Genomic DNA, 24,666 nt, shown 5'->3' on the forward strand with positions numbered 1-24,666 from the left:
CTGGATCACTCTGGGAGGCCCAATAATGAGTGATCTGCTGCTGTCTCCATCCAACTCTGCTGAATTGGCTCAAGATTCAGACTTTGGCTGAATTTGATGTACAGCCCTAGAAAAAAGGGAGGGTGATATAAAAGAAAAGCCTTCTTCAGTAGAGCCTCTAGATCAGATGATTCAGCCTAAAATGGGAAGAAAGCCAAGCTACGTAACTCCCTGCCACAAGAAAAACATGGTAGCAAAAGAGCTAGCGATTTCAAAAATTGGATTAGATCCAATTGATTGCCAACTGATTATGCCAAACTATGTCTCCATCTCATGACTCAGTGATTTTCTGCTGCTCCAAGTGGGACTTGGAGTTTAGAAATTTTTACTGGCCCTGGGGTAGTTTAACAGTGTGGGAGCGGTGGAGAAGAGGGCATTAGCTCAAGTGGAGAAGCGCATGCATAAGACCCCAGGCTCATTTCCTGACATCTCTGGTTAAGAGCAGAGCCTCAGGGAGCATGGCTGGGAGAGGCCTCCCCCAAGGACCCTGGAAAGATCTGTCAGCGGTTGGGGCTTGGTACAAGGCACCTTCTTATTGGCGGAGGCTGCAACTCAGTGGTTACGGAGGACACACTTTGTGGACACGGGGCTCCATAATCATAGCTGTCAACGTTTTCCTTTTTTTAAGGGAAATTCCCTTATTCCGAATAGGATTCCTTGCAAGAAAAAGGAAAAGTTGACAGCTATGTCCATAAACTGCTGCTGGCCAAAAGAGTGGTGGCGGCAGTCGCGGCTTCTGCAGCCATCCAAATGTTGTTTTGACTCCCAACCAGGACCGGCCCAAGACACTTCAGCACCTGAGGTGAACCACAAAATGGCGCTCCTCCCCTCCCTGCCAGGGAAGAAGGGGTGAGCGAAGATCTAGACCAGGAACACAGGTGCGGGGTGGGGATAGAGGTCCACATTGGGACCTGCCGCCCCATGGATTCTGCCGCCAGAGGCCGTCGCCTCACCTTGCCTCATGGGTGGGCCGGCTCTGCTCCCACCTCCCACCTGTCCCTGCCCACTGGGCATGCTTGGCTGGACCGGGGAGAGTCAGAGACGCCACAAGGACTACGGGATCCTCGTCCCTGGGGAGTCCAGGGGCGTGTGGCGCGGAGGTGGGCGCAGGATGCGGCCGGGGGAGCGACAGCGCGGGTGCTTGGGGCACCCGGCGACCTTTGTTTCTCGTCCGCGGAAGCTCCTGGCTTCCCCGCACTGAGGTCGAGCGAGCCCTTTGGGGCCCGCCGCCTTCGCAAGGCAAGCCGAGGGCCAGAGGCTGCCCTGTTCTGCTTCTGGATCGCCTGCGGATCCGGGCGGCGCGTGAGGGGGGAACTCATACAAAATGGCAACTCGGAAGCTTTTCTGCGGGATGGAGGTTGGCGGAGAACCAGACCTCTGGTCCCCGTGACTGACATGCGCCTCGCCCAATCACTTTCCCCGCCACGGAGTGGCCCGCGGAGCGGTGGAAAGGCAGGTGGACCGTTACAGGTTGACCTTACAATTAACATGCACACCTTGCTTCCAATCAATACGCCCTGTTTTGAGGCGGGGGAGTCTGTCCTCCCTGACGGAGACCACAACTTGAAAGGGGGGAAGGTGGGAACGAAAGGGAGGCCCAAGCCAATCGAACGCCGCCAAGAGGAGCACGGCATGATTGACGCGCGCTCTGCACAATCAGGCTTAAGGGTATCTCGACTGACTGCACTTCTGTCCATTCAGATAGCAAGGTTCCAAGACAGTATTTGATTGACAGGCGAACGGCCTAGTAATACCGAGGCACTTTCAGGAAGCGAGCGTACAAGCCTAAAGGTGGTGGGCGGGCAGTCTAAACCGCCTCGACGTGTACTCTCAAAGCATCTTGGTGGTGGGAGGGTGAGGTAGCGCCTGACGAAGGCGCAGAGTGACAGGTACCGCGTCGAATGGCGCTGGGCCATTAGAAATATATGGCCAATGGGAACAGGGGAAAGGATTGGTGAGGGCATTGCGGTGGCTGCGGGTTAGGTAGGGTGTGAGAAGTTAGTGGCGCTGCTGCTGTGAGGGGACGGAGACGGCGTTTCCCCCTCCCCTCCTCCCACGGGCTTAAGCTTGGATCGGCGCGCGATGCTCACGGACGGCACGGCCGCCCCGACCCCCGCCGGCGATGAGGAGATAGACTCGGTGACGCCCCGCGCTGCCCCGGCCGCCATCGTCGAGGCCTCCACGGCCGGGCCTAACCCGCTGGGCTTGCGGGCCGTGCGCCTCTTCGGCGAGGCCGGGCCCTGTGGGCCGGCAGGGCCGGCAACAACTTCGGGGGAGGCCGGGGCCGCCGCCGCCCTCGACTTTAAACTGGCGGCCGCTGTGCTGAGAAGCGGGGGCGGCGGTGGGTCCGGCAGCGACGAGGACGAGGTGTCTGAGGTGAGAGGCAGGGAGAGGTAGGCCTTCGCTCCCGCCAGGCTGGAGCTGGAGGAGGAGGAGGGGCCGGAGGGTGCCGTCTCGAACGGAGCTCCCTCCCGCGCTTGGGTACCAGCCCCGCCCGTCAGGCTTCAGAAGCCTCCCTTGCAGGCCGGCCCCGGAATAAAGGAGGGTGGAGACCCACCCAGATGCGCGCGGCGCCCCCCACTCACGCCTGCCTGCCTCCCCCCCCCCGGTTTTAATGTAAGCAGTGCCCCCCCTTCTTTGTTCATTGTGAGATAAAACAACTAAAGCGAAGACAAAACATCGAGCATGTCCCGTCTCGCTGCGCCCCCCCCGCCGCTCCGTACCTGCTTTTGGGTCCGGATGATGGCGGAAGCGCTCTTCTGCCGCGCCGTCCTCCCTGCCCTCTCGCCCGCCCGTGGCCTGCAAGGAGTAATTTTATTATAGAAAGTGCTGATGGCTTATTAGCGTCTCCTCAAGGCTCGCTTTGAGACATCGGTGGGAATAGTAAATCGCATTTCAAATGCTTCCATCAGTTTTTGGGGACGACAAGCCTGTTTGGTTCTCGTAGTTCTGCTGTGGTAGGTAGACTGTGGTGCTTATTCCAGGTGTGCGTTTTGCTGGCACAAATGTCTGCACTGCACCTGCACAGTAAATAAGGCGAAACTTGAGTATTTTTCAAATCTCCATACAAAATTCCTGGAAGTTTCGTGAAGTCACAGTGTGGTTTGCCCCATTTACACTTAAATGTGTTCCAGTAGCGATGGAGGGTTATAAGAAAATTGCTTTTCTCCCTCAGTTGCAATATAATATTTCTGCTTTCTAACACAATAATTCATGTGAAAGAAAGTAAGTTTTGAAATATTCACTTGCTACATTGCCTCTGGTGAAAAATAATTTTTTTCACATATCTGAGAGAAATGTGGACTTGCAGAAATGCTTGTTTAACTTCTAAAGATTGGTCAGAAAGTCCCTGTTGGTGATAGAAGTAAATATACTGTTTTTAGTATCTGGGAACATCTGTTTTAATTTCTTGCATTGTTTACTTTTTTTCTTTGGAAACTATCCTTTCAACCTTTTCACAACATTATTTTGTAGGGATTTACTCAGTATGCTTTTAAAATAAAAGATGCTTTTAAACTAGCATAAAATAAGTGATTTTACTAATATCTGTGGCAAGTGCAGAGTGGTTCTGAAGGCACCTATGCATAACTTACAGGATGCTACTTGAATTTTAAAGACCAATTTTCAATTAAAAATAGGTTTTTAGCTCTCATAATTGGAGAATTTGTGTTGGGGGGAATCTTCAGATCATTTTTGCCTGGGGACTTGGGACATGTGGTATTTAAACACTTTGAAAAGATGAATCATGACTCCAAGAGAGTTTAGTCTGTCTAGTGGGTGAAGCAAAGGGAGGGAGGATGTAATGGAGAAATTTGGTTTCTTTCATTTCAAATACAAGCTTTTCATTCCCTTACCTTCATGACTGTCACTCAGTATTCCTCTGTTTGCATATTCCCATTCTGTTTCAGCATTTCTGTCATTAGGGAACACTTCCGACTTTAACTTGTCTTCCTCAAAAGTTCATTTTGTTGCTGTCCAAACAGCACCCATGCATGGATTAGGGAGTTTGAGGGAGTTAATTGGGCCTCACCATTGTCCTGTGTCTATTGAGGGCAAAATGAGATGCAACTATGGCAGACTTGTTTTAGATTTGGATCTGGGCAGTTGTAAACTGGGGTGCAAAATTGGCTTTTAGAGCAAAAGAGAAAAGAAGATAAGAACTAAATAGTTTTTGTGCCTGCCTTTTCCTTTCACCCTTCACCAGGCACTTTTCTCCCCAACTTCCAGTGTTGAAGTTTGGCTGAGGGGGAGAACTAGGGCAGCAAACCCTGGGTAGGTAAATCATGGGTGGGGGGAAGTTCAGAACCTCCATCCAACCTGTGTTCCCTATTTTGGTCTATAACCTGGACCCCGTGCTGTTTGTGATTTGGCTCCTCTAAGCAGGTTTGCTGCCATCACATCTATTTTAGCAAAGAAAGTATGTCCTAGAACACAATCAGCAGTCCAGCTGCTTTCCAAAGAAATTTCATCTATTACTGATAATCTTACTGAATAAGCTCTAATAAACTTTTTCCAAAGAGCCCACCATTGCTTTAATATAATGTGTTCATTTATTCTCTAGATTTGTACACAACTCCTTATTTTCAATAATAAACAATTGGGCAATAAGAAACGTATTTATAAATTTGAGTTCTCATAGATTATGCTGATCAAACTAGGATAGAAGTTTTTTAAAATTGGCTCTTACATGCAAATAATTAACTGCACCACATACTTGGTGTCCTAATACTGAATAGTATGTTCATTAAAAATATTTCTATAGATTTATGGCCAGAAAACCTTATCCGGTTGTGAGGTTTTGCAAGTGGAAAAACATTTTCCAGTATTTGGTAGAAGTCCTAATTCTCATATAGTTCAAAAGCCCTCTATATTACATGTTGTGGAGAAAAGAAATAACTAAAGTATGGTGAAGAATGGCCTGATTTGGTCATATGGCAGTTTTAAGAATATGTCAGTTGTACTAAATCGGGGGGGGGGGGGGATTAAGGCTTTTTTCCCTTTGCAGTCTTGTGAACAGTTGGTTTGGGAAGCAAAGAAAGGAGCAGAAATCCATTATTTGAAATGTATTTCAGAAAATTGTACTTATATGGAACAGATAAGAAACTTAAAGGGGAAGTAAATTTGTGTTGTGAGGGGGAAATAGGTGCTATAGTTAGGGAAGACTTGACTATCATGATTATAGAACTGAAATATCTGTCTGGGGAAGGGTAGAAGGTAGTGTGAGGATGGGTGGTTCTCCCTGTCAGTGGAAACCTGGATTCATAGTGTCAGGGATAGGAGGTTGCAGTGTACTATTTATGGGTGAAGAGAAACCATTCACTTGCATGGGAGAACATTAATGTGTACTTGAAAATATATTTGGGGTCAATGCAGGTTATGGCTCTGCTCCACTTGCTGCCTCCTAACTTTTCATTGGCTCCCAAAGATATCTGGGGGAAATGGGATCTTTGTATAATCTGCCTGTGAAGAGTAGAATAGGGCTGCAATCTGAAACTTTTTACCTTTGAGTAAGCCCATTTAATTCAGTGGGACTACTGAGTTGGCATGGTTAGGATTGCACAGTAATTACTGGCATATTTATACCTTAATCTAAGATGATTAAGAAAATAATAGATGTGTTACAGTTGTGCCGTACTTTCTTTAAATGTCCATTGTACATTTACAGTTGGAATTCTGAAGCAGTACCTTTGGTCTTCGCCTATAGTCTGTCTTGTGTGATCATATGAGGCTTTATAAACCCTGGTTTATGAAGCCAGGAATGAGCATCAGGGCCAAGTGCTCTTCAACTTCTGTTGTGTGCCACCTCTGGTGTGAAGATCCTGACTTGCATTAAGCTGGTGCTCCTTGTTAAATCAGGAAAATAAGCCAGGATCACAGTAGTCATACTGGTAGACTACAATATAGAGACAAGGGCAAACTGGAAAGGTATTCTAGTCTTCTGAGGCTCCCGCTTGTTAGATGCTTTGCTGCAATTGGTCTTCTCCCCGTATTCATTGTTTTAAAATGTATGAGAGTTTCATTCTCTGGTGTTGGTCTGTTTAGTTCAGATGTGAATCACATTCTTACATTTCTAGCCTGATTCAGCTAACAGTGCAGTGACTCTTGGCTGGCGATTCAGCTACCCTTGGATATTCATAGCTTTGGGGGTGTACTCATCCAACTTCATTTGATAAAAAAAGCCTACAATCCTTGATTAATGGACCTAACTACTATTATTCATACCTGTATTTTAAAGGCTAGACAGCTGGAGTGCACTCAGTGCAAGGGTTGCCATTTGAAGACTTTTTGGTGGCTACAACAAGTGTAGAACATAGTAACATTGGTCCTTGTAGCAGGAGGTAGCTGGGAGCAGGATATGATTGGCTCTCTTGCATTCTGCGTACAATTCAAGTTGCTATGTTTGACTTATAAATCACTTAATGCCCCTGGGCCCTTCACATCCTTGAAAATAGTTGCAAAACACCATTACAGCAATTTTATTAGGCTGGAAATAAGTTTGTAGATTTCAAAATTAATTTAGAGATTTCCCTGTATCAAGGCATATTAATCGAGGCATTGACTGATAAGACATTTCCCCTCAGTCACCAGCTAGAATAGTTTTAACTACCAAAAGCAAATTTTCAATTTTATAGATAGGCTGCTTGAAATATCCTAATGAGGTGAAGAAAAGGCATCATCATGACCCAAGAACTTACTTTACCAGCCAGTAAGGACTAACTGTGTTTGTGTTCTTGTAACAATTGATCCTTTTATATGCTACTTTAACAGTGTTATTTTCCTTAAATCAAATAGCACCACGTGCCATTGAAAATAAGTTTTTTTTAAGGCTTTTGCTGATCAAGTAGATTTTGGCCTATTTAATACACATCTACTACAGCTCCAGAATTGTTGACGAAGTTGGTTCCGTCCTATATCTTAAGAATAAATTATCCTATCCTGGTGAATAAAACTTTACAGCATTTCAGCATGTTAGTTTTTTTTGAAAATTCTGAATTGAAAATGTCTTAGTGCCCAATTGGCATCTGACTTAGCATGCTTGATTTGGACTAAAATACTATAGAAATCTAATGTTTTTCAAAAAAACCCCAAAGCATTGGAACCAAAATATTTAATTAGGGACCAGGATTCAATAATGGGCTCATAATGTAATTTAAATGTTTTATTCAAGCATATTCAAAGCTTTACTTGGAAAACATTTCTGTTGGAATAATTGTAAATATTAACACATGACAACTCATACTCACTCTTATTTATATTGTGTATATTTTAAGAAAAGAAGCAAGGCCTGTTAATGTAATTTATATAAATAAATAGTTAACATAATTGTAAATTTCAATACACTCAGAGAGCTATGCATTTATGTCAGGGTGGATTTGATTTGATTTAAATCAAATCAATTTAAATCACTAGTCAGTAAGACTTGATTTAAATGATTTTTCTACAAAAAGACTCATTCTTGCTGGTATAATCTTAATATTTACAACCAGATAAAGGTTTCATTTTTGGAATAATAAATTTTCGTAGTAGTTTTTACAGTTATATCAAAAATCACTGATTTGGTTATACTATCAGAAATACAAAGACAGGTAATTATGAAATTATTGTTTATATTTGGACAACTTTTCTGCTGTACTTTATTGGAAGGAGAAAAATAATCATTTCCTTAATAACAATTTAAACAATTTATTTAACTAAAACAATAACATTATAGCATATGTATCCATGTTTGTGAACTGATGTGGTTAAACGATTGAAAAAACAAACAAACTTAGACTGAGTATTAGCACACATGAAAAACTTAAAACAAATCTTTATTTCCTGATGAATAGCCTTTGGACTATAATGTAACTCATGGGTAGGCAAACTAAGACCCAGGGGCCAGATCCAACCCAATTGCCTTCTCAATCTGGCCTGCAGACGGTCCGGGAATCAGCGTGTTTTTACAGGAGTAGATGTGTCATTTTATTTAAAATGCACCTCTTGGTTATTTGTGGGGCCTGCCTGGTGTTTTCACATGAGTAGAATGTGTCCTTTTATTTAAAATGCATCTCTGGGTTATTTGTGGGGCATAGGAATTTGTCCCCCCCCCAAAAAAAAAAAATATAGTCCGGCCCCCCACAAGGTCTGAGGGACAGTGGACTGGCCCCCTGCTGAAAAAGTTTGCTGACCCCTGATGTAACTTAAATAGAAAACTATCTTGAGAAAGATTTTTCCTCCAAAAGCATTTTATCTTAAAAATCAGATTTGAATTAAAAAAATCTCATTTTTTAAATTTTCTTTAAAAAAATCATTGATTTTTATCCACCCTGATTTATATTAAGTATGTATGCTTTCTTGGGATAGTTGTCTGAAAAATGCTAATTACTGCGTGCCCACTTCATTATTGTATCCATTCAGCATGTCAGATTAATTTCATGAAAATGTTTATTAAGAAATATATATTTTTCTGAAATCCTCATCATCACTGCAGAATTTGTTGAAACAGTGATAGCTTTTTGAATCAAATTGTTATAATAGTTTCAAAGCAAAATTGTTGTCTCCCTTCTCTTGATAAAACTTCACCAAAATGTTACAAAATATTTTTCAAGTCTTTAAAACTTATCCAGTTACACTTGTCCAGTGCTGAATCCTGTTAGAACTTTTGCACACATAATTATTTTTCTTATTTATTTACTCCATAAAATTTTTACCTTACTTGATTGAAAACAAACAAACTTCAAAGGGGTATACAAAAGGATAAAACAATAAAATCAAGAAATAAAACCACAACCATACTTTAAAACATACAACAGCTAAAATACTTAATCTATTCTAACTTCATCTCAGTGTTACATCAACCCAACTGGTTAAAAATCTTAGAGAATCCTGGCTACCTTTTGCTGCCAAAGTAATGCTTAATGATATTTAGGGCCAGCAGGGCAAGGGGGGGAGGTACCATTTGTTAACCAGGGGAAGCAGAGAGGTAGTGACAGTAGGGCTGCACATACTTAGAATATCCTTATATTTATTTGTTGCCATGATTTGTTTTGTATTTATTTTGTATTTTAGGCATGTCTCTTCTAATACAGTGGTACCTTGGGTTACATATGCTTCAGGTTACAGACGCTTCAGGTTACAGACTCTGCTAACCCAGAAATAGTACCTCGGGTTAAGAACTTTGCTTCAGGATGAGAACAGAAATCGCGGCGTGGCAGCAGCAGGAGGTCCCATTAGCTGAAGTGGTCTTCAGGTTAAGAACAGTTTCAGGTTAGGAACGGACCTCTGGAACGAATTAAGTAGTTAACCCGAGGTACCACTGTATTAGAATGAGAGGTAGACTTGCTTGCTCTAATGTAGAGGTTTTCAACGTTTTTGCGTCCACAGCTCCCTTGACCAACCACATTCTTTCTTCAGCTCCCCTGTAGGATACAGGGGAATCACCACTTACAAGCGGATGCCCCCTCCCATCCTTACTTGGTTTTGAAGGTTGCTGAGGAGCTCTGTCTTGCTGTGTTCTAATCCCCAACTGGCTTCACTGGAAATCATTGATACCATCAGTCATAGCCATCAATTTCAAAGGGCCGACACTGAGTAAGATTAACACTGGCTACAACCCAATATAAAAAGGTATTCTCCTACTCAGGGAAGACCCATTGGAGGTCAGTGACCCCTGAGTCAGCCATACCCATCAATTTCAGTAGGTCTCCTCTTGGATAGTATTATTTATTGCAGTTTATTGCCCATCTATTACCCACCTATTTCAGTGGGTTTCCTCTTGAGCAGGACTCAACACTGCCAGCAACCCAGTAATGATTATGAGGAGGATAAAGATAGGCTTTGCCTAGCAAAGTACTGCTCAAGAGCAGAATGCACTGGGCTCAGCAGGTCGAGGCTGCCCCACTATCTACCAATGGGTCTATTGCCAAGTAGGGCTTACACTGGCTGCAGCCCTGGCAGGAAGAAGTTACCTTGCCGGGTTCAACCATTGCCTCACTCTTGCCACACTGGCCCCATGAACCATCTGCTTCCCTCCTCCCCTGCTTGCAGGCTTCCCTCTCATCCCCCCTCAGCAGCTGGAATCATAGAGATGTGCTAGAGAGGTACACACTTGGGCAGCACTCTTTCGAAAGTGACCGGCTTCACATAGCACGGTCATACATGAAAAAGTAAAGAAGTTCATCTCATTTGTCTGAGTAGGGAGTTTCCAGCTTTGTGTTGGAAGCCATGTGGTTCCCCCCCCCCCCATCAAAGGAGGGACGGGGGATGGGACTACTTGCTGCGTCCCTGGGCATCATTCAAGTCACCTCAAGGTACCATGGCACACTGGTTGAAAACCTTGGTTCTAATGAATAGGATGAGTTACCTGGCAGATTATACCAAAAACATGATGATGCTTTGGTATTGATATAAAATATTTGTCACTGCCATGCCAGCCTTAACTTCATAGAATTGCATAGTTGGAAGGGACTCAAAACTACGTATACCTGGTATCCTTAAACAATAATAGTAAACTATTAGACAATTCTCTAATGTTTTAAAGAACTTACTTTGTTTACCATCTTTCCTAATGAAGAGTTCTGAAGAACCTTCAAGCTTTTTGCGCTATTTTGTGACACTTTGGTTTGCCTAATAAAGGTTTTGCATGAATATGTTAAGGTTTATTTGTCATTTTCATGTTCCAGGTAGCAAGCCTCCTGACCTGGAAGTCCTTGTACCTTACTGTGGTCCCAGTCAAATTAGTGCAGTGTGGTTGCACTCTAGAATAGCCTTTGGGAAGGAGGGAATCAATTTAGTTAAAGGAGTCTTTCCTGACATAATTCCAAATGAAACTAAAGGGTGTAGTCACATGTTACAAACTTCAAGTACAGTTGTTACCTTGGTTGCTGAACGCCTTGGAACTTGTATGGCTTCCGGATGATTGAAAACTGGAAGTGAGTGTTCCAGTTTTCGAACGATTTTTGGAAGTCGAACATCCAGCGCAGTTTCCGGTTGGCTACAGGAGCTTCCTGCAGCCAATCAGAAGCCACACTTTGGTTTCCAAACATTTTGGAAGTTGAATGGACTTCGGAACGGATTCTGTTCGACTTCCAAGGTACGACTGTATTGTGATCTGAATATTTTGGTTGCCAACACTCCTGCAGAGATTTAGTGTCTATATCTTGGAAGTCCATATTGCAGTGGAGTGGTATATCTGAAATGGTTGATGGAGAGGGCTATTCAAGTTGCCTTTTTTAAAAAAACCCAACAACCTGATGTTAACCATTAAGCCTTTAGCCATGTTAAGACCAAATGGTCATCTCTACTTTCTTCAAGCCTATGCTAACTGTGTGTATTGACTATGAGCATAACAATATGAAAGTGTGACCCAGGTGTCTTGGATGATCTGGTTGGAAGGTCTCGACATGGAGTCTGGAAGGCAGAATTCTATAGTCATTGTGTGTTTTAATTGAATATGAGGAAGGTGTTGCACAGTTACAGTGGTACCTCTGGATGTGAACGGGATCTGTTCTGGAGCCCCGTTCGCATCCTGAGTAAAACGTAAGATGCATATGCGTGGGCTGCTTTTTGCCGCTTTCGCGCATGCGTGTGACGTCATTTTGAGCATCTGCGCGAGCGGCAAAACCCAGAAGTAACGTGCTCCCTTACTTCTGGGTCACCACGGAGCGTAACTTGAAAACACTCAACCTGAAGCACATCTAACCCGAGGTATGACTGTAATTGGAAGGAAAACGAACCCTTAGTCAGCTGCTACACAAAGTGATGGTGAGGGACAAGGGATCAGGAGAATTCAAAAGTTTGCTACAAAATGCTTTTTGTGACAATTTGGCTGTTCCTAATAAAAATATTGCCCAACTATGGATTTTGGAGGGTTTTTTTTAAATGGACCAACATGGTTGCTTTTTTGTGCTTCAGGGAATACCAAATTTAGTTGTTCAGAGCAGAATATACAACCAGAGAAAGATAAGGGTCATCTTCAGGTGGCAGGAAATTAAGGCTTACATCCCTTCAGCCACTATACTATACTATACTAATGACATGGATTGATGTACTAGGTCAGGGCCCCCAAATTACAGTCAGCGGGCCACATCCAGCCCTCCAGGGTCCTGAACCCAGCCCGCCCGGCAATTGCAGAACCTGCTGCTGTCTAATGGGTCTCCCCGGATCTCAGCCAGCAGCAGCATGCTGCTGCAGCAAAGAACTCGGCCCAGACACCGTAGGGAGGAGGCGCCTGCGGAGCCCAGTCCATCTCAGGGAAGATGACCTCCCTCTTCTCCTTCCTTCTCGTCGTCCATGTGGGGCTTGCTGGGCAAAGATCATGGTTAGATCATGCGGAAGGCAGGCAGGAAGAGGAGGAGGTGGCTTTGTTAAAATGCGCTTCTTTTGTAAATTGTCAGAAAATACGGGTCTCAAACATGAGGTGCTTTTAAGCGGCAGCGGCTTTAATTCAAGATCTGTGGGTGGTTTTTTTAAAAAAAGCTTTTGGCTGCAAAGCAAATTGCATAACGCAGGCATAGGCAAACTTGGCCCTCCAGATGTTTTTGGACTACAACTCCCATCATCCCTAGCTAACAGGACCAGTGGTTAGGGATGATGGGAGTTGTAGTCCCAAAACATCTGGAGGGCCGAGTTTGCCTGTGCCTGGCATAGCTCTTCCAAGAGATCTCCCCTACCATCAGCAATGAATATGCTAGTTTTGTAGGGTGAAGTTTGGGAAGGCGGAAGTGTGTTGGGGTTTTTTTTGGGGGGGGGGAAGATGTTGAGAATCCACTTTTTGAGCCAGAACTGGTGGGAAGGGGTTACGGCTTTTGGAGGGGGCTGGCGGTTGTCCAGACAGAGTATATGGGATGTGTTGATGTGACAGGGGCTGAACTTTTTATAAGGCGGGTGTTTATGTGAAAAGCAAAGCAGTTGTTTGGGGGTGTGAGTTCCCCTTTTTTATTAGGGGGTTGCAAAACACTGGAGGGAGCTGAGCGGATTCTGTGCTGGGGAGACTGCTGTCAGGAGCAGCTTTGCTTTGCTTATGGTATTATGGTTATGTAATCCTTACAGTAACCCTGTAGGGTAGGCCAGTGTTATTTCCCACCCCACCCCCCATTGCAGACAGGAGAGGTGACGGCTAAAGCCAAGAGAGAGAGTGGCTTGTGCAAATTCAAGCTGTCAGTGACCCGCTCTTGTAGCTTAGGCTCTGCTAAGCCAGCTGCCCTGATGCAAGGTGACCTGGGAGGGGGTCAGGTTTGTGGGGTCAGATTTCACATGGTTTGAGGAGAAAGCAGGCCCATACTTGCCATTGAAATACTTATATGTTTATGTTGATTAAAATCATTCATTTTAAATATTGTATTGTTTTTCCTGTTTTTTGTGCCCTACAAATAATATATGTGCAGTGTGCATAGGAATTCGTTCATATTTTTTTCAAACTATAGTCCGCCCCCCAACAGTGTCAGAGGGACAGTGAACTGGCCCCCCGTTTAAAAAGTTTGAGGACCCCTGTACTAGGTAAAATAACAAGAATTCAATAGGACTTAGTTCTGAGTAGACATACGTAGAGTTTTAGTCTTAATGAATAACTGGTTTACAGTTACATCTGAAGTGGCCAGATAAGATTTGGAAAAGGTCTGGGAACTGTGGGTTGTATCCAGTGCTTATCCTTCTCAGAGCAGACCCATTGAAATTAATGACTAGTAAGGTCCATTGGCTTTAGTGGGTCTACTGGGAGCATTGGATACAGTCCCATGATTTCAAATTACATAAGTACCTGTCAAATAAGGGAAGATGGGAAACTTACTATGTAGAGAGCAGAAATTGATTTTTTCAAATTGTTTTTGTCAGTAAAAACAAATTTGTCCTTGATTAAGACATTAAAACCTTTAATTCTGAACTCTATGCCAATTCAAGAACTTAAGGGAATGGAGACTTTTCTAGCCTGGGCCTTTTTAAGGTTTTTGTTTTGTTTTGTTTTTTTAAAAACACATGGCATCTCATGGCCAAGAATAGTGAAGTTTTTAATCTCTTGTAAGTATAAAATGTACCAGCATATTGATCTGCATCAGGGTGTTCTCGGCTCTATTCCTGAACATTTTTGGTATGGCTTTCTTTATTGTTCATACTGAAACTCCAAGTTTATTCATAAATATTGGAGATCTTTCCAACTAAAATAGGCTTAAGACTCAATGTTAATTACACCAACTTTCAATTAAATTTCAGAGAAATTGATGGGGATTTCTCTCAAGTTAATCTATTTAGATTGATATGTATGAATCCATATGCAGTTTGTTTACTTTTGTATTAAATCTATATACTGCTCTATGATCTAAGGTTACAGGGCGGTTTACAGCATAAAAAACTAAACTAAAAACTAGTTGAAAGTTAAATGCAGAAACCTTGGTCTATAATGGTACTTATTTACACACCTAATCCCAAATACATCTTCTACACCCAACATACAAAAAAGCAGAATCCTTTTTGCTGCTCCTGGTTAAACATCCTTGCTAATCCTTTGAACAGAAAATCTGTGCTTGTAATGATGCACACTATAAAACAGATGACGTAACCTTTTTTGCAGTGTTTGAAATTCATTGGGCGCCAGGCACATTTTGCTACTAGCATGGGTTCAATTGCGACTACATAGATATTTCTAGGTGTCAGGTTGGTGACTGACATCTCCATCGAGCCAGTTGACTTGTGTGCAGCAAAATACGCACATCATATGCTTCTGTGCTGCCACATGAATCATGGATGCTGGGCATCTTAGTCCTCGATCATTGCATCAAGGAAAGTTAGTGCCGGGCTGAGTACAAATATATTTGACTGTGTTGCAGCCTTTTCACAGAAAACCCAAATGTGGAACTCGGAGACCACAGTTTAAAAATCCATGCCCTAGCGTATAGTTAATACCATTTCCATTTTCACTCTGTTTCTCCTTCTTGCATACTAGGACAAGTGAATTATTATAAGAGCAAAGTACAGTCAAGCAATACTGTTTAGATTAGACGCAGCCTTTCTCAACCTGTGGGTCCCCAGAGGTTGTTGGACTACAACTCCCATCACCCCTAGCTAGCAAGGCCAGAGCTCAGGGATGATGGGAGTTGTAGTCCAACAACCTCTGGGGACCCACGGGTTGAGAACTGCTGGATTAGAGGTTTTCAACCTTTTTGAGTTCATGGCTCCCTTGACCAACTACATTCTTTCTGTGGCACCCCTGTGGGACTCAGTAGCCCAGTTATGTCACCCCTTGCTTGCAGAGCTGGCAGCCTCTCTCCCTTTTTTGAACACCCTCCCTTGTGGAGTGTTCCCTCAGCCTCCTCTCCTTTCCCCACTCCTTGGGAGTCTTCTGGGCAGCCGCTGCTGCTGTCCCTGGTCTCTGAGCTGCCCCCACCACTCCAGAGAGAGATGCCTCCTCACACGGCCCCACAGGGGCCTGGGAAGAGGATGTCCCCAACCTTAGTGGCCCAACGGAGACTGGCCAAAGGTGAACGTGAGGCCAGCACCTTACCTTGATTGGCAGCAGCGAGCATTGCTGGGCCTGCATAGCGGAAAGGCTTCCCTTCAGCATCGAGCACTTAGCTCCCAGGCAGGACTTGCACACAGCAAGCACAAGAAAGGTCGGTGCAGCGCCTGCCTGCCTGTCTGGCCTCCCACTTGTTTCTCCATTCCAAAGAAAGGGCTGGTGGACTGGCTCAGGCTGGGCTCCTCGCCTGCTTGCTTGCTTACTCCATGGCCACCTCAGCTCCTGGCAACCAGCACCCGCTGGCCAGCCCCAGAGGCGCCATTTGCCTACAGTTTGGGGCTGCTGCAACAAATAGCTGTGCAAGCCTTTGGGAGGCAGAGATGCAAGAGGGCATTAGGGGAGGGAGGGGAGGAAAGAGGGACAGGCCAGTGTTTCCCACAGCACCTATGACCAATCATTCATGGCACCTAGGGTGCCACAGCACACTGGTTGAAAACCAATGGTTTAGATTATAAATAGGCATTCTGTTGTGGTGACTGTAATCTAGGTTTGAGGTGCCGTTTGGCGCCTAGCTTATACAGTCATAACTCGTGTTGAATACGCTTCAGGTTGAGCACTTTTGGGTTGCGCTCCGCGGCGACCCGGAAGTAATGGAGCACGTTACTTCCAGGTTTTGCCTCTTGCGCAGACGGTCAAAATGACGTCATGTGCGGAAGTGGTGAATCGCGACACACGCAAACGCGCAGTCGTGGATTGTGTTCGCTTCGGGATGCGAACGGGCCTCCGGAACGGATCCCATTCCCATCCTGAGGTACCACTGTATATCTGAGTTTTTAACACTGGTTTTTTTTGGGGGGGGGTCACTCACCCTTGGCAAAACGCCCCCCCCATCCTTTTGGGTGTGTTCAGAAGTCACCCCTCTCCTCAGCTGTTCTATGCAGATCAGCAGAAGAGAGAATAACTTGCATCCCCATTGGGAAATATGGGTGGAGAGGTTCAACTTTTTCCAAACCTATCTTGTGCTGTGTCTGTGTTACTTTATATTCCTTTTGTTGCTGCTGGAAAAATTAATGAGAAAATTTTACTTGATCAGTATTAGGCTCCCAGACTGGAGGTTTAGCCACCCCTGCTCTAAAAACATTTTTCCATAGGGTGAAATGAGTGTTTATTTGAAGATGATTAAAAAAAATAAATAGTGTCATTCAAGAGATACATCTTGTTCACGGTCTTTTCCCAAATTGGCATCAAAAGCAAAAGGGGAACCATTCTTTTGCTCCCAGGTTTAATGTAATGCAACCAGGCATTTGACCTCTTATTCTGAAATTTTTACTTGTGTTACTTAAACTCATTGTGTCTACATGCTGTAGGCCTGTGGACTGCCGAGAATAATATCTAGAGGAAAATCTGCTATAGCTTCAATGATAAAACTAATGTTCTATAAACTGGCAGTTCTTCATTTGCTGAGTAAGTTTAATTATTACACTTGTTCAATATTGGATGGTGCTGGACTTGAAAATATTCATTCTGTGCTTGCTAAACTGGTAACAGATGAATTTCACTTCTACTCTGTATGTTTCTGAGCACAATTCAAAGTGTTGGTGCTGACCTTTAAAGCCCTAAACTGCCCCGGCCCTGTATACCTGAAGGAGCATCTTCTCCCCCATCATTCAGCTGAGGTCCAGCTCAGGGGGCCTTCTGGTGAGAAGTGAAGTTACAGGGAACAAGGCAGATGGAACACCTTCCCATCAGATGTCAAGGAGATAAATAACTATGCAACAAATAACTATGCAACTTTTAGAAGACATCCAAAGGCAGTCCTGTATCAGGATGTTTTTAATGTTTGAGAGGTTGTTTTTATATGTGTTGGAAGCACCCAGGGTGCCTGGGGCAACCCAGCCAGATGGGTGGGGTATAAATAATAAAATTATTACTATTATTACCACAGACTCTGGAAGTTTTCAGTTTTACTTTTCAGGGAAGAAAAATAAAAGTACAACCCTAGGTATTGTTACCTGGTAGTAAAGACCACCTTGCTCTGTGGGACTTTCTCCTCAATAAGTGTGCATATGAATGCCACCTAAAAATCTGCATTTCTCAAACTGGTTTTCCTGGGAAATTGTCAAGCCAAAGTAGATGATTAGTGAACTGTAGTTGGCGATTATGGTTCGAGTCTCTGAAGTAGTAGAGAGGTTTCTCTCATCTAGGGAGAACCAAATGTTGGCAGGTTCAGCAGTTATAGGTGATCTAAATTTAGTTTGCAGTACAGTCTAAATTACCGTTACCTTGAAAATGGTTGTAAATGTGTTCAACTAATAGTGTGTGTTCTGAAATTTCCTTCTCCAGTAACATTTGTTCTTGAAAATGCATGCATGTAGCTATCAAATATGTGGCTTTGACACAATGTATCCAGTTTTGTTCTGGTTTGGAATAAATTTTGTTAAATAAAAAAGGAAGTAACAGCTAACTTCTATGTCTTCAAACAGGTTGAGTCGTTTATTTTGGACCAAGAAGATCTGGATAACCCAGTGCTTAAAACAACATCAGAGATATTTTTGTCAAGTGCTGCAGAAGGAGCAGACCTACGAACAGTAGATCCAGAAACGCAAGCAAGACTAGAAGCCTTGCTGGAAGCAGCAGGTAGTTTTCTTTTTTCATTTTGGTAGTAGTTTTATTTGTGGGTGGTGGAACCACTAGTTTTGACCTTGAGGAACAGAGATTGCTGTGTGCTCAGACATTAACAACTTGAAGTTGAGTTTCGGAACACAACTGAGTTTCTAGAATTGAACAGTTTAAAACTTTGTTTGGGATGCCTAGAAGAGTTTAGAAGCCCTTATGTCAAATTCGAGACATTGAGGCAATGTACTCCATAAGGTTTTACCCAGATGCTGCTGTGTAAAACTATGTTTTACTCGCACAGACTGTCTCAATTATCTGAGCTAAGTGATGCAGGAATAATGCTTCAAATCACAGTGGTGATGAGTTCAGGGATCTTGAGATAATATTGTTTAATGAAAAATGGGAGTATAAACAGGCTCTCATTCAAGTTTGTATCTGAATAAGTAATTCATGGTTGGTTGTAGCAGTCAGTCAATTGAGCAGTGATAATTTAAGTTTGCAATATGCAGACAAAAAGCAGACAAGAGTGGGGAGTAAAGGTAGCCCTTTTGAAAATGCATTCCAGTAACCTTAACCAGAGCATCTAGGATGTATTTCATTTGGTGCATCAACCTATATTAATGAAAGGTGTTTCATGGTACATTAGACACAAATATAATCTAGGCTAGTGATTCCCGAACTTTTCCCCTATGGACCATTGGAAAATTGCTGGTGGTCTTGGTGGACCAATTAATGATTTTCCTGCCTGTTGTAGCAATTTCAATGCACTGTACTAGATTGCGAATTCTTTTTAATTTTATTTCTATTCCTGTTATTTTTTATATTGCATTTTATTGTATTACATTTTACATTCCATGGAATACAAATTACAATACAATAAAATACAATATAAGAAATAAAAAATAAAGTAAAATTGAAATATGATCATTTGATTTGGACATACCACAGAGCATCTAAATGAAGTTCACAGATCACAAGTCATCCATGGATCACAGTTTGAGAACCTGATCTAAGCTGATGTCTCTAGACAAAATCATGGCAGCCATATTCTGCATCAGTTGAAGTTTCTAGGCTGCCTTTAAGGGCATATTGCAGTAATCTAACTTGAAGTGACTAGGTAACTATTAGGACCAGGCAAAGATGATTTGGGGGGGGTGGCATGTTCAAGGGAGGATAGCTCCCACCTCCCAATTTTTCTGTTTTCCCCCTGTGCCCTAACATTGGTTCCATATCCTCCTGGCAGGGGTACAGCTAGTATATTAAATCAAACTGATAAAAGGAACTATTGGGACACAGCTGCCACATCAGCTTTCAGGAGCAGTACTGGATCTGGAAGTACCCTGAAGCTGCACACCTGCTGCTTCAGGGGCGTGTAACCTCATTGAAAACATGCTGCACCCTGGCTCCTAAAGCATCAGTCCTAAAACTGCTGGCTCTGAATTTTGTACATCCTAGCTTCAGTAGATGCTTTATTCATGCACATAATCAGTGGAGATGGGGGAGAAATCTAGATCACTACGAAATGTTTTGTTTTTGAAAATGGCTATACAGTTGTCCGTGTAGATCCAGTGTGGTGCATTATTGGATTAGAGAGACTAGTCAGAAGCAGTAATGTTGGATTTCTGGGGGAAAATAAATTGGAAAACTGGATCTCTAATTGAAGGTTGTCACTGCTCAGCGTTGTTGTCCTAGCCACAAACCCATAGCCAGTTGTTTTGGGGCTCTTGTGTCCTAAAAGGGGTCAAGGTTGCTCCACATACTAGGAATTTTACTCTTACCCTGTTACATTGTCAGGATTAAGAGGTGACTTGTCAGAAGCCTTTGGTTCTATTTCGGATTAAGCATAATTGAGAATTAGTTCCAAATCCTAAACGGTGATTAATCAGCTGTGGATTATTGAAACAAACTTGCTTCATAAATCACGGTTTGAAGTTTGTTAGCTTCCACTAACAATAGTCAAAACTAACTGCAATTTGTCTGGGTTGAGATATCATAATAAGCTGTGGTTAGTTTAAGTTGGAAATGAAAGCTTCTAAACTCCTCACATCCATGTTAGAGGAAGGGGGAGACATGTAAGTGGATTGTCTCTGTAACTCTAAACTATAGTTAGCATTATATGCAAACAGAACCATTAAGTTGTGTGTAAAAGACTTTAGAAGGAAATGATAGCCAATTTCATAATCAGTTCCCGTGGCTTGAAAAATAATGTTGACATAATATTTCTAACATTCTTAAAAACATAGTTTAACACAATGTTAGAAACTCAGATATATACAGTCAGCAGAATGGAATGCCTAGTTGCCATTTTGGGGCCAGACGGCTTGAAAGTTGTATTTTTCAATATGACTTTTGGGTTCCTGAAATTCATTGATTGTGCCGATAAAATATAACCGATAGAATTCCACATCTCCAGATGGTAGAGATGTCACATGCCCTCCTGGTGCCTAGGCATCTTCACTTGGTTGCAAGTGGCCGATAGCCCAGTGCAAAATCCTTCTGGTAAATTTTGAATGCTTGTTTTAGCATGGTGTTTCGGCAAAAGGTACAATGAAGTATCTAGAACACTTCTTAAGTTTATCAGTTATTGATTGATTCATTTAAATAGCCACATCCGAGATACCAAGGGTTCTGTCCTTTATATTTAATTGGCATCTAACTTGAACTTTAGTTGTTTTTTTAAAATTCTCAATAAATTTTCATTATGTCATCTTTAAAAAATTGAAGCATCAAGTGCAGATGCCGTTGACATTTTCCCATTCTGTTTGTAGTTCAGGAACATAAGAGTTGAATTTAAGGACGCAAAAATAATTATCAAGTCCTAAAGCTAGCTTTGTGTTTTCCATGTTCTGTTTGATCTTCCTGATATAGTAGGGTCAAAGTAGCTTCTAATTTTCTAGCATGTTTGCAGCTGACAACTTTAACTAATAGTGCATGTGGCTGAAGTTTAAAATGGTGTCTCTGCATTTTTTGTGTGGTTTTCATACTAACCTGATTGATGAACGCACATTCGCTGAAGGGATTGGTAAATTGTCCACTGCCGATGGTAAAGCCTTCGCAGATCCCGAGGTGCTCCGAAGATTGACTTCTTCTGTCAGCTGTGCATTGGATGAAGCTGCTGCTGCATTGACACGGATGAGAGCAGAGAACAATCACAATGCAGGACAAGTGGACAAGTATGTATTGAATTCCTGTTCATCTGGTTTGATTCTATCTGCATTTGACTTGAAAAGCTGAGGATTGTGGATAAAGTGGCTCTTGGTATATCTAATAAAGCAATATAAATAGGCCTAGATCAGCTTCTGTCTCTGAGATTCAGAAATGTAAACTGAATTGTGACCACTTTGGGCTTTACCCAAAGTAATATTTCAGCCATATCAATCCCTCAATGTGATTCAGAGGCGAGATTCTCTAATTGGGTTGGAGAGCTTCAGTAGCAAGATAAGGTAATGTCATGAGACAAAATTGACATATTTCCACATGTTAATTGATGAAGTATATTCACATATATGTTGCATCTATACAGTTTCATGCTAACTTAAAAATGGGATAGTTGTGAAATGAGGCAATATGGAGCACAGAAGATGAGGCTTATTTATTGATAGGAAAGGAAGGAAGGAAGGTCAGGTATTACTTCATAGAATATTAAATGTCAAATAGTTGTCCTTGGTAAAACTATACAGGGAAAACTAATTGAATGTGCGAACATTAATACTGAAATTGCTTGCATTAGATACATTCATTGCATCAGATGAAACATGCATGTTGGAAGAATTTGACTTTAGGCCTTCAGTGGCTGGATTTTGTTTTTTTAAGTGGCAGGTAGACTTCAAATATCCTTAATTCTCATAATACAGATAAATAATCTGGGCTAAAGTCAGCATAGAGATTAATCTCTCATCATGTTTTTTAATTCATACAGTGTTCACTTAATGACTTGAGAACTTGATAGACAATATTTTCTGTGAAATTTACTGCTTAGCCAGCAATATGGAAGACAATATGCATCTCTTAAAGTGTTTGGCCAAAATGTTCAGAAAACCATGCTGCAATCTTAGTTGTTTCCTTTATTCAATTTTAAGATTTAAGCTTCTGAAAAAGACAAACACATAATCTGGTGCACTTATGACTCAGTCATCCTTCTACCTATATTAGAAATTTATATAGCTGCCTTTGAAATTGTGACTTACCAGTGCTGTCCTATGAACTGCCACATAGCTATATAAAGACCAAGTGGTGTACAGTCAATTTACGGTATACTTATTTTTATATTTATGTAAGCTTTGTGTATTTTTAATTTTTGGTATTTTTTATATAAATATACAAAACAACCTTTCAAGGTGATTACAGGAAAATACTTCAATTTTGTCACCCAGAGTGGCAATTTAGTCCCTTCTAAATTATCCTGAATGCATTCTTCATAAATCTCCCAGATTCCTAGTTCAGGCATCTCTTTCCCTGTTGTGAGTTGCATGGAAGGAGTCCTTAAGCTCACTCCCATTTTCCCAGATACAGTCACAACAAGAGAACATTGCCTAAGCAGCTTGCTAAATTATTCTTCATGTTTGTTTAATATAATTTTGTAAAGGACGCCAGCTGTCTTTAGTAATGAAAATTGTACTAAATAAGTTTTTAGTTAATCATAAGTTACCATTTGTGTAATTCATTTGAGCTACTTCCATGTGTGCTCATTGTATTTAAAATATTACCTTCCAGTCGCAGTTTGGCAGAAGCATGCTCGGATGGGGATGTAAATGCTGTCCGGAAGCTGTTGGATGAAGGAAGAAGTGTAAATGAACATACAGAAGAAGGGGAGAGTCTCCTTTGCTTGGCATGTTCAGCTGGGTATTATGAGTTGGCACAAGTGAGTAAAGACTAGTGTTCTAAACCATTCCTTTAAATACTAAAGGTGGGAGGCCTATAGATAATCTTCTAACTTATCCAAGAATTAAAAAGTGTATTTTTAACCTGGTATCTAGAGGGTGCAGTACAAACATGCTTTCCTTAACACAGCCATATCAGTTCTTTAATGCTAAAACTTCTCATGAACCCAGAAATAATTGATATGTTTATAAAATGGACTACTGATTTAAAAAGACAAGGCAAATGTTCTGCTCATGTATTCAGTGGCTTTTGAAGGGCTTAATCCTGCAAGGTTTAACTTTAACAAGAAAGTTGAACAAACACCACCAAACAGGTTTTTTTCTGACTTCTTAGCATATTCCTGGGTAAAGATGAAGTTTAGTAGAACACCTTCCATTTCTGTTATTCCTTGATTCTTGAGCTATTACTCTATGATTTTTGAATGCCTTCATCTGCCCCAGCTGCAATAAAACATGTCTCTCCTGTATCGGTCTCTACAGCCACAGCAGGTGCTGTAACTCTCCAACAGTTTGACTTCACCCCCAAAGGCACACTCTTCCATTGTCTTCCAAGACAGACAGATTCCAGCCAACTTTGAGTGTGGTGTCATTTGACCAAGAAAGGGGAATAGTAATGACTAATAGGAGGTTAACTTCTGTTTCATTTATTCAGGTACTGCTTGCAATGCATGCAAACGTTGAAGATAGAGGAAATAAAGGAGATATAACCCCACTCATGGCAGCAGCCAGTGGCGGCTATGTGGACATTGTGAAACTGCTGCTTGTTCATTGTGCTGATGTCAATGCCCAGTCTTCAACAGGTAAGTGTAAATAAGAAATGAAAAACTACTAATAATTTGAGTGCCGATAGATTATTAATGGAAATAGATGCAAATATATACTTAGGGATGTAGTATTATGTGTGAAAAGTAGTGCACTGTGAAATTTGTCTTTTAAGTGATCACTCAGATAAACCTGAATGAAGAAGTTCTTGTAGTATTAGTGTTGTTGTTTTTAAAAATATTTTTATTGGTTTTTAACATACAGAATTATAAAACATACCACACAATTTATCACAAATACATTCTTATTGGACTTCCATCAGCACCTCTGACAATCCTCCGTCTTAATCACTTCTTACGCATTTCCTAACTTAATATTGCCTTTACATTCTTAACATATCACGCCTCCTTCTCCATTCTTGCAATATTTCTAATATTATTCCTCACAGAACTTCTTGCAAGCCTACAAACGTCGTCTGGTCGTCACAAATACTTTTCAAATAATCCGTAAATTTACTCTAGTCCTCGGTAAACTTCTGGTCCCGCCGGTTTCGGATCCTTCCCGTTAGTTTGTCAAGTTCCGCATAGTCCATTAATTTCATGTAGTATTAGTGTTAACATTATAATATTTTAAAACAGCAACACTGTCACGTTTAGGAGAAATTAATACCTTGACACTAACTTTTAAGTTTTCATAAAGCATTTCTCTGTAGTAAGAAATATATTCTAAAATCATTGCTCATTAGAAATGACTATTGAAAGTACACTAATGTAAAACTGCTCAAAATGTCAATTTGTAACCAGTGTTTTCTGTTTGGTATTATGCAGATTTAAAGTCCCGTCAAACAGTAGTCATCCTTTTGCGGGACCAATTTCTTAATCTCAATGAATAAAGAGTTTAAACTTGCAAAGGCAGGGGTATAAGTGACTTTGGTTTGTTTTC

General features: G+C 42.0%; 1 protein-coding gene across 22 annotated transcripts in view; it reads left to right on the plus strand.

Annotated features, from left to right (window-relative positions):
• The first annotated feature begins 1,863 nt into the window (after window positions 1-1,863).
• Window positions 1,864-24,666, plus strand: part of LOC310767445 (ankyrin repeat and KH domain-containing protein 1-like) — an 88,078-nt gene continuing 65,275 nt past the window's right edge. For 12 of the 22 annotated variants that reach the window (XM_083624386.1, XM_083624397.1, XM_083624401.1 and 9 more), the window contains exons 1-5: window positions 1,864-2,415; window positions 17,950-18,103; window positions 21,099-21,255; window positions 22,796-22,943; window positions 23,615-23,762. In XM_083624386.1, coding sequence (XP_083480512.1) covers window positions 2,122-2,415; window positions 17,950-18,103; window positions 21,099-21,255; window positions 22,796-22,943; window positions 23,615-23,762 — 901 coding nt within the window. In that variant the 5' untranslated portion in view covers window positions 1,864-2,121. The remainder of the gene's footprint in view (window positions 2,416-17,949; window positions 18,104-21,098; window positions 21,256-22,795; window positions 22,944-23,614; window positions 23,763-24,666) is intronic. The other 10 variants (XM_083624404.1, XM_083624405.1, XM_083624389.1 and 7 more) reach the window with 3 other exon arrangements.

This window comes from Podarcis filfolensis, assembly GCF_964270895.1.
Source record: "Podarcis filfolensis genome assembly, chromosome: 7".
In the NCBI taxonomy this organism is placed as follows: domain Eukaryota; kingdom Metazoa; phylum Chordata; class Lepidosauria; order Squamata; family Lacertidae; genus Podarcis; species Podarcis filfolensis.